The sequence below is a fragment of the Mesocricetus auratus genome, unplaced genomic scaffold (assembly GCF_017639785.1).
Source record: "Mesocricetus auratus isolate SY011 unplaced genomic scaffold, BCM_Maur_2.0 Super-Scaffold_100020, whole genome shotgun sequence".
In the NCBI taxonomy this organism is placed as follows: domain Eukaryota; kingdom Metazoa; phylum Chordata; class Mammalia; order Rodentia; family Cricetidae; genus Mesocricetus; species Mesocricetus auratus.
Window position 1 is genome coordinate 21,947,660 of NW_024429201.1, and position 15,576 is coordinate 21,963,235.

Sequence of the window (15,576 nt, forward strand, 5' to 3'; positions counted from 1 at the left end):
TACACTTGGGCATGCATGTCTTTCAGCAAATCAAGGTAATGTCACTTCTCCAGTGAGTGACCCACTGAGGCGTGGCTCGTGCTTGACTGTGGTGAAGGGAAAAACAACTTTCTTTAAATACTTTTTAAAAAAAGATTGTGTGTGCGCACATGCGCATGTCATGAAAGGACCACTGTGGTACTTTGTTCTCCCCTTCACCCACTGAGTCTCTAACCCAGGTTACCAGGCTTGTTGGCAGGCACCTTTCCCTGCTGAGCCACCTTGCCAGACTGTAATACAACTTTCTTGAGGATGGCAGTGTTCAGAAAACTACTTCCCAAAAGAAATGCATCAGAAGATAACTGTCACATTTCCAATGATATTTTTCTAACTATAGCAGCAGAATCCCTGTGAAGGGAGTGTGGAGAACAAATAATGACATTGCTCAACTGCAGCATAACCTTCCTAAGTTCCTACACCCTGGCTTGTTGAAGTGAAGCTCCCTCACTGCTTAAGCCAGTTTTCAGTGGGATTTTTTGTTACTGACATCAAAGCATTGTAACTGACAGGAAGTTCTTAAGTGTCTGCTGTGCTTGAGATATGTTACAGGAAGCACAAACTATACAGCTGTGAACTGGATTCCAATCAGGTTTTCAAAGTGCTTCAGGGAGACAAACCATGAAAAGTCAAACTAGGAACAGCAGTTAAGGGCTTGGATTGAGATGACCTGACAACATAGGAAGTCATATATGAGGGTGACTTCATATATGATCTATATGAGAATTATAGATGGGCAGGAGACTGTGGGGAGTGCAGGAAGCCCTGAGTGAGTGAGGCTTTGAGTATTGTTGACATGGCTATGACCATGTTCAGGACCCCAGAGCCTCAGAACCTTGGAGGAATGCCAAAGCCTCCCTGCCACCTGGGAGGCTTAGAGGGAAATGGCAGCACCTTCCTTAGGGGACCAAGTGTGAGTGTTGACAGTGTGTACAGAAAATGTCCATCGTAGATCCCCCCAATTTATGTCTTGAAAACTGCTCCACAACAGAGATCACTCCTATAGAGATTAGCTAGGCCTGTCTCTTTTATCTGGCTGTAGACCATACTTCGCCCCCTTCCTTGTCTAGCTATGGAGTAACCCTGTGTTACTGTTCCACTCTATATATTAAACACTCTGAGATTCTGGGATGCTGAGACTTTCCCAGCCAAGAGCCAAGACCACCTGACCCAGCTTTTCTGTCTGTCATTTCTCACTGCCCTCAGTTAGATCCAAGTCCCAGGAGTCATGCTGGATGTAGTAGAGAGGGAATGTTCTAGGTGGGGGAAACAGTGTAAACACGGGAGAGGGGAGTCAGGTTGCATCCATTTGCTAGGGTCACCATAATGAAAGCACCACATACAGGGTGGCTTCAGACAACAGAAGTCACTTCTCAAGATCCCTGTCTACAACCAGTGGTTTATCCTGTGCTGAGGCCACTTGTTCAGAGATGGGTGCCTACTGCTGTATACTTACATCCCTGGTGTCTCTCGAGGAAGACAAATAAGAGTCTGTCTTAATGACTTTACCTTGATTTAACCAACCTTCTAAAGTCTACAAATGCATCACAATTTGAGAAATTAGGGACTAGAGATTTAACAAATGAATTTTAGGGAAACAATTGAGTTCATAACAGGGACTTAAAAAAAGACATTTAAGAGCTAGAGATTATTGGGAAATGAAATTGGAAGGCTATATTAGGACCAGACAGTGGGGAACTTGAATTGTTGGCTTAGACTTTGTGAGGTACCTATCAGAGAAGACTACTTGGACATGAGTTCAAGTCAGTAGAAAGTCTTTATTAGCTGGCTGGTGGTTACATTGGATGTTTGGGACCTGAGTTCAGTCCCAGGCCTTTCTCAGGATGACCTTTTAAACACAAATCCATATCCTAGGTCAACACACCTAAGTTAGCAAGAACAGTCAGCCAGAAGTGCAACTACAGAAGCCAAAAAGCAAGGTTAGTACACTGAGTGACTTTCCCAGAACTATGGGCTTTGATGGATTAGATCTTTGTTTCATTTTGGCAGGTGTTGCCACCTATCTCCTGGGTTCTAAGGCCTGAATGGTACTTCCATCTCATTGTCAGTTGTGCTAACTTTTGCAACAGCAAAGGGGGCAATGTAGATATTTAAGAATAATTTGACAGCAGTATGCCACAATGCTCAATCAACAAGTAATCAAAACTGGTTAGAACTGCTGATGTAGAAATAGTCTACACTGGTCTGATGAGGACTGAATTGAGGAGAATGAAGGACTCAGGTCAGTGCATCATAAAATACATGTACAACAATGTTTATAGCAGCACTGCTCACAATAGCCCAACCACAGAGGAGTGGGTAAAGAAAATGTGGCACATAGACACAATGAAATTATTTTCAGCTATGAAGTTTTGCCATTTTCAGGTAAATGTATGTAACTGAAAATAAGGAAATTAAGCCAGTCTCAGAAAGACAAATGTCATGTTTTCTCTCATGAATAGTTCATATATTTTAAATAGGTAAAATCATATATGTATATATGAAAGAGAAGGCAAGACTGTCTAGGAAAAAAGGGAACCAATGGCAGAGGGGAGGAGGAAAAAAGAGGAAAGAGGCATGTAAGAGGTAATATACTCAGTGTGCAATATACAGTTGCCTGAAAATATCCTTATATAATACAGCACCATGTGCAACGAATACAAACAATGAACTTTTAAAAGTCAGTCTCACAGAAAGGACACAAAGATCAAGTAGATTGGATCACTGGACATTCTTCAAGGTCCTGTATATGGCTGAGGGTCTGAAGCTCAAAAGCTTCACTGAGAACCCAGAATAGACAGAACATCTTGTAAACGGCCCCAAACTGCCCAGTGGTCTCATAGGAGAGTCACGGCAGAGCAGCTCTCTCCAGCTCTAGGTGGAGCAGATCCTTCCTCTTTTCTCAGATGCCCAGAGCAGTATCCCCAACCTCCCAGAGTCAGCTTTTAGCTATATATCCTGAAGATACTTCCTAAATGTTCTATACATCTGAAGTAGGACAAGCAAATACCCAAAGCCTATAGCATATTCCCCCAAACACATTCCAGTGATTTAAAAGGTTACATTATTATTTCATGTGTATTGCTGTTTTGTCTACATGCATGCCTGTGCACATGCATGCCAGTGCTCAGAGAGGCCAGAAGAGGCCACTGGATCTCCTGGAACTGGAGTTGTATAGAGGGTTGTGAGCTGCCACACGGGTACTGGGACTCTACTGAACCATCCTTCTAGTGACTTCTATAGCAGTTTTCATTTTTCTATACAATGAGAGAGAATCAATAGAATAAGAATGTTATACCAAAGCTTACTTGGGAGACAGAGACAATGAAGGAAGGATAAGAATAATTTGGTTACCAAAATATTAAGAAGTTAGAGAAAACCGATAAAGCTCGAGTGTCTTACAAATGCTTGTGTCAGTGTAGAGGTCGAAGGCGCATCCTTCAGAACAGTCAGCCCCGGGGTCAGCATTTGCTTAGCTCTCTGCTCTAGGATTTAGCACTACCTATGCCAATCTTACACAAACTTTACATTTCCTTTATAGAATTTTACATTTTGATCTTGAGCCACACTCCAGAGTGGATGGGGAACCTGCTGATCACTTTTACTCACATCTTCACCTTCCTCACAAGAACTGTTACCCACGCAGGAGCAGGAGTGCTAAATGCAAAATGAGTTTATGTCAATAAAGCTAAAATAAGAAACTTAATACAGTCTTACTCAGAAACGCCTTTATTTCATTGGCAAAAGAGCACTAAACTTGTGTGACAGCTTTCGTATCACAGTAAATACACATCTCCACTAGTAATTCACAGGGCAGGTTAAGATAGGCCCACCTCACAAGATGGAGACAAATGGCTGTTGATTATAAAAACAATACTCAATGAGTTATCAGGAAAACAAGGCTTCAGAATGGTAGCTTCTTACAGTTCACATAGAATTTCCAGTGATGTTCCATTACATGGCATGGCAGAAGCTCTTGATCGCTGATTAAAAGTATTTCCTTTATCTGTAGATAATGAGGGATACTTTGCATTGACTTCCTGGGAGTGCCTGTTAAAATACAAATCACCATTAAACCCAGCTTTTCATAATGTAAGATTTAGTTATTACATATCCCAGAATCTAGTCAGTCCACGCCCAAGCATACTTGGTGTGTTGTCTGAGCAGCACACACATCAGTCCACTTTCTGTACCTGAGACAAACCTATAGGAGGCAGAGGAGGGAGAGAGATGCGGGGGCTATTTGAGTAATTCATCAATTACCAAATCAAATCTTACTCCACAGAGACTGCCAGTGTGTTAGGAGTTTACCAAGGCTGTTTCAGCTAGACATACCATATAGTCCATTAACTTTATCCATATCCCACAGTGTTTCACATACAGTTAGGTATTTTAAGGGCAGAGTGCTTTTGATGACCAGTACCCATCTATACTCCCCCTGTGACATGCCTGCCTGTGACTTTTTCTTTTACCTTACTTGGCTCATGTGCTTTGGGTTGTATTTATTCTCAACTTCTTGATTCATCTCCATGTGCACGGATCAGTCAGCAGGCACCGACTGCAGACTCAGTGATAGGAACATAATCCCTTCAGAGGGAGGTAAGGTCCAATGAGATCTCTGCTGAGTCTCTGGGGAAGAGTCACATCTAAGTCCCCTTTCTAGACTTGAATTAACAGGTAGACAGCTTTGTTGACAGTAATGAGAGGCTCTTAGGAGGGGCTACAGTGTGAAAGTAGAAATTAGAAATGCAGGGGCTTTTTTTTTTTTAAAGATGGGTCTCATGCCACTAAACAGGATGACCCTGAACTTCCGATCCCCTGCCTTAACCTCCTAAGCGGTGGGATTACAAGTATGTGTGACTATACCAGGCTGATGGAATTGGAGGTTAGAAGTTGAAAAAGGAGAAACCCCATTTTTAGTCATACTGTTTGAGTCCTAAATAGAGCCTGTAGATCTGTCCTGGCCTTTATAGACATGTACACGTGTCAATAAAATTCCATTTTCAGTGATGTAAGTCAGTCTAAGTAGGGTTCTAAACTGGCACTTACAGACCGACAGGACGGCTTGTCTTATAACCTTAAAGACCTAAGTTTGATTCCCCAGAACTCAGGAAAAAAAGAAAAACGGCAGACATAGAGGGTAGTGGTATGTCTTTGTAATCCAGCAGAGAAGGCAGTGATGATAGGTAGACCGGAGCTCACGAGCCACCCAGCTTAGTTTTCTTGGTAATTTCCCGGCCAATGAGACCTTCAGCAAAGAAAAAAACTAAAACAAAATAAAGCAAAATAAACAAAGGAAAAACCAAAACAAAATAAAGCAAAATAAACAAAGGAAAAACCAAAACAAAATAAAGCAAAATAAACAAAGGAAAAACCAAAACAAAATAAAAACAAGTTGGAACAGCAACCGAAGAACAATAGCCAAGGTTATCTTCTGGCTGCTACATGTGCTCGCGCGTGTGCACACGCGCACACACACACACTCACACAAACACACACACACACACACACCTGAACACATACAAACCTGTTACTATAATCAAATACATTCTACATTTTAAAATATGTTCATTATATAAACATATAATCTCCATATTAACTGTAGAGGACAAAAAGGGCCTTGTGCACACAGATAAGCAAGGGAGAAGTCAGTAAAGTTAAATTTACAGGCATCCTTCAAAGGAAAGCAATGTTTGATCTGTCCTCCTCCTGGAATTCTGGGAATGGATGTACTTTACAACCTGCTGATCCTTTGAAGTCTGATGAACAAAGATTCAGCCTGTATTTCCCAGAATTTATGTTTTACTTATCCCAGACACTTTCTACCTAATTCTGAGCATTACTTGTAGGCCATAAAACTTATCCTCATGAGTTCATACTTTACAACTGCCTAAGTGACTTCTATGTCATCTTAGGGCCAGGCCAACCCTGACACCCACAGGGATTGTTTCAAGTCAGTCACATTTCCTAGATCCTTACTTTGAGCAATGCTTTTAAGTCAACAAGAACCCATCTTACAAACAAAGCCATATGTACTTTGTAAAGAGCTTCAGTGTAAACACGTCTTAAGCTTTGTTGTATTCACTGGCCTTAGTTAATTGTTACTTGAAAACTTCTTTCCAAAATTATGCTGGGCTTAAATACGGCAAAAACATTCAAACTGATGCCAGACTCTCTAAGTTACCTAAACTGGGCTGAACTTAGTTTCATTCTTCCCTCACCCAGATTGTTGCCCTGCTGGCTGTAAAGCCTGCAGGGACCGCCCACAATTAACAGTTCTGTTTTCCACAGATCTCAAACTGAACTGATGGGCTTTGGCAATCCTGCTTCAATCTCCTAAGTAATTGGGACTGTGGGCATGTATCACCACTCTGTTTTCAGAAACAAGGTATCCTACAAAAGCTGGGGATGGGAGATATTGCTCAGGTAAAACTCAACAGCAAGGTTCTCACTGCCTGTCTTTACCTCCATAAGACACCGGGCCTTACGTTAGCTAGGCTCTGAGTGCCTAATCCATCTGTGTGAGTTTATTTCTAATTTACACTTTATTTCAGTCATGTCGTATTTGTAAGCAAAGTGACTAAGCTGCAGATGTGTACATTACTTCACATTTCAGACAGTCTGCCAGAGTCCACCTAAGGTCCTCTTCTATACTGCCAGTATTTGAATGCCTGTGATGATGCCTATTTTCTCCTCTACATTCTTAATAATACTGCACAGTATAAATGTTTAAAAGCTATCCCTCTCTGGTTGTACAAAATAAAACTACTGTTTTCACTGATGCCTTCAGTTGTCAAGTATGAGCATCTTTCACATGGACTTAATGCCCTTAAAAACCCCTAGACCTAGAAAGGTGCCTAGTTTTTAAAAATAAATTTTACTTAAATTAGAAACAATCTTATTTTACATATCAACCCTAGTTCCCTTTCCCTCCCAGCCTCCCATGCCCCTCATCCATCCCCCATCCACTCCCCAGGGAGGGTGAGGCCTTCCATGAGGGATTATCAAAATCTGTCATTTTGGGGAGGGCCTAGGCTAAGTGTATCTAGGCTAAGAGAGTAACCATCCATGGGAAATGGGCTCCCAAAGTCCATTCATGCACTAGGGATACATCCTGGTTCCACTGCCAGAGGCCCCATAGACAGCCCAGTGCTCCTAGGTGACACCCATATTCAGGGGACTTGGTTTGGTTCTATGCTGGTTCCCCAGCTGTCAGACTGGGGTCCATGAATTCCCACTTGCTCAGGTCAGCTGTTTCTGTGGGATTTCCCAGCATGGTCTTGACCTCTTTGTACATCACTCCTTCTCTGAAACTGGATTCCAGGAGTTTGGCTCAGTGCTGAGCTGTGGATCTCTGCTTCTGCTCCTAGATGAAGGCTTTAGGACAGCATTTAAGGTAGTCATCATTCTTGTTATAGGGGAAGGGTATTTAAGGTAGCCTCTCCACTACTGCTTAGGTTCCTAGTTGGAGTCATCCTTGTGGATCTCTGTACAATTCTCTAGAGCCAGACTTCTCTTTAAACCTATAAGGGCTCCCTCTATTGATGTGTCTCTTTTCTTGCTCTCCTCTATTCCTCTCCCCACTCAATCTTCCTGATCCCTCATGTTTTCCTCCCCCCTCCTCTTTCTCCTACCTCACTCCCCTCCAGCCCCCATACTCCCAATTTATTCAGGAGCTCTTGGCCCTTTCTGCTTCACTGGGGGACCATGTATGTCTCTCTTAGGGTCCTCCTTGTTTCCTAGCTACTCTGGAGGTGTGGATTATAGGCTGGTAATTGGTAATTGGTAGTGACTGATCAGACAGCAACCCAGAGTGCATTGTTGATCAGGTCAGGAATTTAATCTGCTTATGGATCAAAATTCCTCAAGCTGTAGCTCAGCTCACTGAGCACAAGATATTATGCTTATTTAAATTGGGTGCTCCAAGAGGGAGGAGTTTGTTGCATGTCTCCCTAACAAGAGACTCACTGCAGCACTAGTTGTACACCCAAGAACAGTTTCAGATAATCTCTGCCTATAGCTCTCCTTCTGTGGACACTAAAATAAAGGGGACTTTTATTTGTTTATTTTGAGATGAGATCCAATCATATAGCTCAGGCTGATCTTAAATTTATTGAGGAAGCAGAGTCTATTGACAAACCAAACTTGAGGATTCCTGTACGTCTTTGCAAAGAGGTACAGTAGGAAGGCCCTAGCCCAGAGGGTACATACCAAAGCTGATGCACATGCCCTACCACCTCAGGCCAAGAATCCTCTATAGACTCAAGTTCTTTATAATTTGCCCAACTCTTAATTTTAACATCTTAAAAGAATTCAGTGTTTGGCCGGGCATTGGTGGCGCACACCTTTAATCCCAGCACTCGGGAGGGAGAGGCAGGCGGATCTCTGTGAGTTCGAGGCCAGGCTGGACCGACAGCCTCCAAAACAGAGAAACCCTGTCTCGTAAAAACAAAACAAACAAACAAACAAAAAAAACAACAAAAAAACCCCAAATAAACAAAAAAAAGAATTTAGTGTTTAGACAGACCCATTACTTTAATTTCCAGTGTAAAGTTCCTTGTAATATGTGAAATAATTTGCTTTGTAAATTATTTTCTCTATTTACAGTGTTGTGGTTTGAATATGCAATGCTCTCCACAGGCTCATCTTTTGAATAGTTGGTTGCTGGCTGGTAGTGCTAATTTGGGAAGTTACGGAAACTTTAGCGGGTAGAGCCTTGATAAGGAAGTAGGTGACTGAGGGAAGACCAGGGCATATATTATCCCTTGCCACCTTCTCTCCTGTTTCCTGCTTCCTGATCAGCCATGGAGGGGACATTTCTGGCACCATGTTGTCTTGCTAAAGCACATGGAACTAAATAATCACAGACTCTGAAACTGTGAGTCAAAAGAAAGCTTTCTTTACTTAAGTTCTTTCTTCCAGGTATTTTACTTCAGTGACATTAAAAGCAATAGGTATATTTTGCTATCTAAAAGGACTTTTGGCAGAAACTATTGGTTACTTCCTTTTTAGCTTTTTCTTCTGTCAGCTGACAGAATGCTTGCTAATATGTTATATGGAAAACTTTCCTTGCAGCTATGTGTGGAATTTCATTACACTCTGGCCAATGAAATGAGTGCCATAGTTCTGGGCTAGACTTTAGGCACAATTCTTTAAGGCTGGCTCCTAATATCTAGAGTTCATATGTGACAGCTAGATATTCATTACAATGCGGGGCCACGAGTTTACCTAAGAACACAGCACTGAGGAAGACGGACAGAAAGACAGGAAGACCGTGTTGCTGTTACACCTGCTGGGGGGAGGGGCATGCAGAAGCCACAGAGTACACATGGAAGCCAGGGGGCCAATCAGTTCTCTCCTTCCACCATGTGAGTCCAGAGACTGAACTTGAGTAGTTGGGCTTGGTGGCAAGTGCTTTAATCTGGTGAGCCATCACAACAACCAAGAAAATCTCCCCGCCCACTGCCAGTTACATTTTTTCTTCTCTGAAAAAGAGAAGTAATGTATATGTAGTTTTGAATGCCTACTTCAAAACGGTCTTTTGAAAAGTAAGTAGTCAGAAACAGCTTCAGAACTAATGTTTTTGCTGGGACTCTAGTTCTGGGCTTGTTCCTATGCCATCACCTGCTGCTTTCCGGGATTTTGTTGCTGAATTTTCAGCTTTAAAAACAACTTTGTTGAAAAAATTTTTCATACAGTACTTTGATCATGTACTTCCTCTCTCCCAATTCCTTCTGTATCATCCCCACCTCTCTAACCACCCAACTTTGTTTTTTTTCTTTTAAGAAAAAAAGAACAAAAAAAAGACAAAACCCCAAGAAACACACATAATCCTTGCAAACCACACAAATGAAAATCAAAATAAACAAGCAAAAGACCCAGAGCAAAATAAGACAAAATACGTCTTATCTTTTTGTGTTGTTTTGTATTGGCAAACTATTCCTGCCCTGAAGTGTGGTTAACTACCCAGTGAGATATCATTTGAAAAGCTGGTCTTCTCTTTCCCAGTGAGTTTCAGGTGCAGACAGCTTCTTGGCTCATGGTAGAAGCCATGTCTTCTTCCCCTTGTCAGTGGCTTGAACCTGTGTGGGTCCTGTGCAAGCTGCCACAGTCTGTAAGACAGAGAGCTCCAAAGTTTCTACTTCTCTGCACATTATCTAGTTGTGGGTCTCTGGTAGCTCCTATCTACTGCAAGAAGTTTCTCTGGTAAGGACTAGGCAAGGCACTGCTACGAGTACAGAATATATTGTTACGAGTAATTTTATCACTATGTTCCTTTAGCAGAATAGTAGTATTGGGTTTTCCTCTAGGCCCATGGCCTATCTAGTTTGAGATCCTTGGTCACTCTAGCAGTGTTAGGTATGGGTTTCTCCCCATCAAGTGGGCTTTAAATCCAATCAGAAAGTTGTTGGCTATGCCTATATTATTGCACCAGTATATCTTGCAAGCAGGTCACTGTTGTAGGTTGCTCGGATTGAGGCTGGGAGATAATGATAATTATTTTTCTCCTCTGGTGCAGAGTACCTTCCAGTACCATGACTAGTCAGTAGGGGTGAAGTTTCCAGTCAGCGATTAGTTCAACTTTTCCATATTCCATGATGAGTAAGTGCTGTCCTCTGCACATCATTTTTTTGGGGGGGTCTCCATGTTAGTTCCCATCTATGGCAAGAAGCTTCTTTGATGAGGGAAGAGTAAGGTACTGATCTACGAGTATAGCAGGGGTTTCCATGGAGCTCCTATGTTTAATGACTCAACAAGATGTAACCCATCTTGGCAATGGAGGTTTTACTTAGTGGCACAAAATGACTTATTGGGACATTGACTCCCCTATTCTTAGTGCCAGCCTGGTGAGTCTTCAAGCTTTTATCTTTGTACATGTCTCAGGTGCATTTGTAGGTACAGGCTTTTTCTACTCTGTCTACCCTACCTCCCTTTTTCTCCCTAGGCAACCAATAAAAAGCCAGGCTATATCTTAGCTTCTGAATTTGTTTCTGTACTCTAATAATATTGCATATTTGTTCAGCACCTTTGATATTTGAATCCTTGTGCAAACATGTAGGACTAAAAAAAAAGAATACATAGTAGTTAGGTAGCAGATTCTTCTTTTCTTAATTTAATAACTACCTCATAATACTCAATGATGTTTTAAACATGAACATTAACAAAAGCTTTCTCACCAATCCAGTCTATACGTTAACTCTTCCTACCTTCACTAAACTGTGTGCCATAAAGGAGAAGGGAACAGATTAGGGGCTTTGGAAAAGAATAGCATCCATTAGTTTTATTTTCACGTTAGCCTTGACATTCACTTGAGGAGGTAAAGAAAGGAAGAAATCAGATACCACATAGTCAATGCTTAAATTCAATGTCTTTTATAAGAGCTCTTGTCCTGAGTCCATTAGGAAACACTACTAGTCACATAAAAAGACCTTAGAAAAACTAAGCTGTTGTGATTTGAATTCAATATGAATTGACATGTAAAATAATGATAATAGGAATACCTCTGCTGCTCCACAGATATTCATGTTGTCCAACAATATCTGCTATTCATTTTTCCCCCTCCGCAACTGTCACAGTCTTGACTGGAGAGGATTATGTAGAATCATGTTCAGAGGTCTAGTTATACTAATGAGTCCAGACACTTCCTACCTCTGAAGCATGAAGACAGGGAAGACTGGATTTTGGGCAGGGGTTGCTTAAGCTCATATTTAACAATAGCATCCTGGGTACTATAAATAAATTATTAAATAAAGAAAAGAAAAACTTCCCTTTCTTTTTTTTTTTTTTCTCGAGACAGGGTTTCTCTGTATTGTTTTGGAGGCTGTACTGAAACTAGCTTTGTAGACCAGGCTGGCCTTGAACTCACAGAGATCCACCTGCCTCTGCCTCCCAAGTGCTGGGATTAAAGGTGTGTGCCACCAACGCCCGGCCTCCCTTTCTTATCTTACATGTTTGTGCAAGGAACAAAGTCGCAAAAAGTGTTAGTGGAGGATTAAAACAGAAATTCTGTCTCTGAAAGATATTTTGTGAATAAAGAAAAATTAGGATGCTGAGAGGTCATCCAATCCCTTCTTGGGTCAAATGCTGATTATTTTTTTACTGATAGCTTTAATGAAAGCAATCACCTGGTGGGTAGGTAGAAACACCTTGTCCTTTACTTTTCATTTTTACTGAGGTATAGTTCTTACACAGGGTTGTTGGCATCTGAGGCCTATAAATAAATGGTAGTACATGTATGCGGTTGCTTAACACTCTTACTGTACCCTTTCTCCAAATAAAGATTATGAGACAAAGAATGAGACTAGATTTACTCTGGTTCCAAATGGAAAACACCACATTAGACTCACAGACACATTTCATTCTAACGAGCTGTATTTACTCCTAGCACTTTTAACATTTTAACTTTTGTTATTTTTTTTCCCTCAAGTCAACTGACCAACTGTCTGACACTAACTCGATGTCTTCTGTAGTTTGACTCTTGAATGTCTCCCAAAGGTATTTATGTTGATGAGTGATGGTGTTGAGGTGGTGGTAAGCCCTCTGAAAAGTGGAGCCCCGAGTTAAGGAAGGTCCTTAGGTTACTGAAGACATGCCCCTGGAGACGGTGGGACCATACCCTCCTCTCTCTCTTGTTTTCTAGCCACACTAGCCTGCTATAATGTACCTACTTTACTGCAAGCCTAAAGTAACTGAATAAATCTAAAGGTTAGTTCAATATTAGCTCTTCTCTTTCATAGTGCTTGGAAGATAGAGTTGAAGGTTCCAAGCTTCCAATCAAGGCTTGGTCTCTCTGGAGATCAGCTCTCATCTTGAAGCTATCCAGGAACCAGTCAGGATCCACCTCAGAAAGAAGACACTCCTATCATCCTTATCATTTGGGAAATTCCAAGGACTTAAGGAGCTCTGTGCCAGGAACCAGAGACAAAGCAAATTCCATGATAAATGTAATTTCAACCACTAATAAATAATCAATAATTATTTTAACAGTAGTAGGATGCTTGCTGTTCACTGTGAACTTGACAGGATGAAGAGCTACCCAGAGGTATTATGGTATTCTCAGAGAATTAAATCATCAGAGCTTCCACCTAAAGAATGGCTTAATACCTTGATGCGTTCATGATACCATGGTGTTTCTGGGAAATGATAGTACAGTAAGAAGTAAAGCCTACTTAGAGGAAGCAGGCCATGGGAGTGTATCCTGGAATGGGGATGAGGCTCTATCTTTCTCTGGTCTCTTTTTGAATTCGCCTTTTCCTATCCATCATGAGACAAAGCAGGTCCTTCACCACATGCTCCTGATATCATGATGCTTTGCCCAAGCTCAAGAGACCTTAAGTATTTGTGAGTTTAAAACAACTCAAGCTCTTGGTGTGTATGTATGAAAGAAAGACAGAGAGAGAGAGAGAGAGAGAGAGAGAGAGAGAGAGAGAGAGAGAGAGAGAGAGAGAGAGAGAGAGAGAGAGATTTTAAAGTGTTTAGGTTTTTGTGCATTTGATCAAACATAAAAAGAAACCCAGAGAGTTACTATAAAGAAGTAAATGGTCTCAGAGGTCTGTAGACAAGGAAAATCTTCATGCATATGTGTATATATATTCCAACCTATGAGTTAGGTTAAAGTAGTGTCAATCATGATATCTGAGTGAGAAACTATGATTAAAACAATGAAAAATAATTCAGAGTTGCAAATAAGAGCTGAAATAAACAATCTTGGTATTCTCACTGGGTACTTATCCTCCTTCAGGCTTGGTTCTCAACCACATACAACAGGAGCACCTGTGACTGTGTCAGCTCTACCACACACTTACAGAGAAAGGAAGCAAAACAGCAGCATTGATATGACTGTCTTCTCAAGTCGTTTTCTATAACGTTATTAGTGATAAGGACCATCCCATTATAACCTGGAGAAACATGCTGCTACCTTTTTTGTTTTCCTGGAAAAGCACATTGTTTCTAAAAGACAAATAAGATATCATGTCTCTATAAAATATGTAATTAGTATGTTACAGTGAGGGCTTCTAAAACATCTCAGACAATGTTTCCTTTTTCCTATGTATGTTTAGTTTAATATTGATGTGTTTTGAGTATTTTGGTAATATACTGACATTAAACCTAAGCATATAAAATGGGCCTGTGTTTTTCGAGACAGGATCTCACTGTGTAGTATAGTCTGGTTTTGAGTTTGCAATTTTCCTGCCTTAGCCTCCCGAGTGCTAGAATTATAGTTATGTACCATTATATCTGGCTTGAAGAAAGTCTTAAAATGGCCAGATGAAATACTTAAAACTTAAGATTCTCTTGATACCACGAGTCAAATATGATATATACACACATACATATGTACATACATACAAATCAAGGAAGACGATGTTTGTTCTATAAAAATGTTATAGATGTCATCTGTTTTTTTTTAAGTTTAAGAAAATTGATGAACAAAGCCAAAGAGACTTCATTATTTCTCATGAACAAGAGACAGACAGAATATGAAAGTGAATGTGAGTGTTCTCTAACTTCTGGCTGAGAAAATAGGAAGGGCCATTATCTGAACCTACCTCACAAATAGAAACAGCAATTCTAGGTGAAAGAGATGATGCTAACTGGGCTGGCAAGATGGGCTAGTAGGTAAAGAACCTGGGTTTGATTCTCTGAACCACATGCTGCAAGTTGTTCACTGCCCTCCATGGTCACATGTACACACACACACACACACACACACACACACACACTAAATGTTTAAAAAGAGGTAATAGTATCTGGGCGTTGGTGGCTCACGCCTTTAGTCCCAGCACTCAGGAAGCAGAGGCAGGTGGATCTCTGTGAGTTCCGAGGCTAGCCTGGTCTACAGAGCAAGTTCCAGGACAGCCTCCAAAACAATACAGAGAAACCCTGTCTCGGAAAACCAAAAAAAAAAAAAAAAAAAGATAATAGTAACTAAAATTGCATTTACCATTTGTTGAATTCCTTATCTTAAATTCTATTACAGTCTTTGAGATTTTGACGTGCCTGCTTATTAAGATCATCCAATTAAATGCAGTTTTAAAACAGAGTCCCTTGGATCATACTCAATACAGTCACTTATTCATATATTCAATGAGTATTACTCAAAGGATATTTATTGGAAGCCCTGGTGTGGTAAACACTGGGGACTATAATAAATAAGAGCTTATAAAAATCTCTTTGAACTCAGACCTCTTCAATCTCTCAGAAGGAGAAATGCCATGAAACCAGCAGTGATCTATAATAGAGAATTACAGGCATAAGGTCTGACACTCCATGTACAGGATTTTAAGGCCTATATACACTTCTTATAAAAGAAGGTGAAAACAGTCTCAACCTCCCCTTTTCCACATTTTCTTTTTTTGAATAATTTATTTTTTTAAATTTCATTTTATATTCCAACCACAGTTCTCCCTCCCACCTTTCCTCCTACTCCCTCCCACTTCCCACTAGGCCCACACCCAGTCCACTCCTCCTCATGAGTAAAGGATCCCATGAGGAGTCAACAAGTCTGTCACAATAGTATAGGGCAGGGCCAAGCCTCTC

At 40.9% G+C, this 15,576-nt stretch overlaps 1 protein-coding gene across 1 annotated transcript in view; it reads right to left on the minus strand.

Moving 5' to 3' along the window:
* Positions 1 to 3,749: 3,749 nt before the first annotated feature.
* Ankrd31 (ankyrin repeat domain 31) overlaps positions 3,750 to 15,576 on the minus strand; it is a 148,301-nt gene continuing 136,474 nt past the window's right edge. The window contains exon 25 of the mRNA XM_040729078.1: positions 3,750 to 4,086. Coding sequence (XP_040585012.1) covers positions 3,941 to 4,086 — 146 coding nt within the window. The 3' untranslated portion in view covers positions 3,750 to 3,940. The remainder of the gene's footprint in view (positions 4,087 to 15,576) is intronic.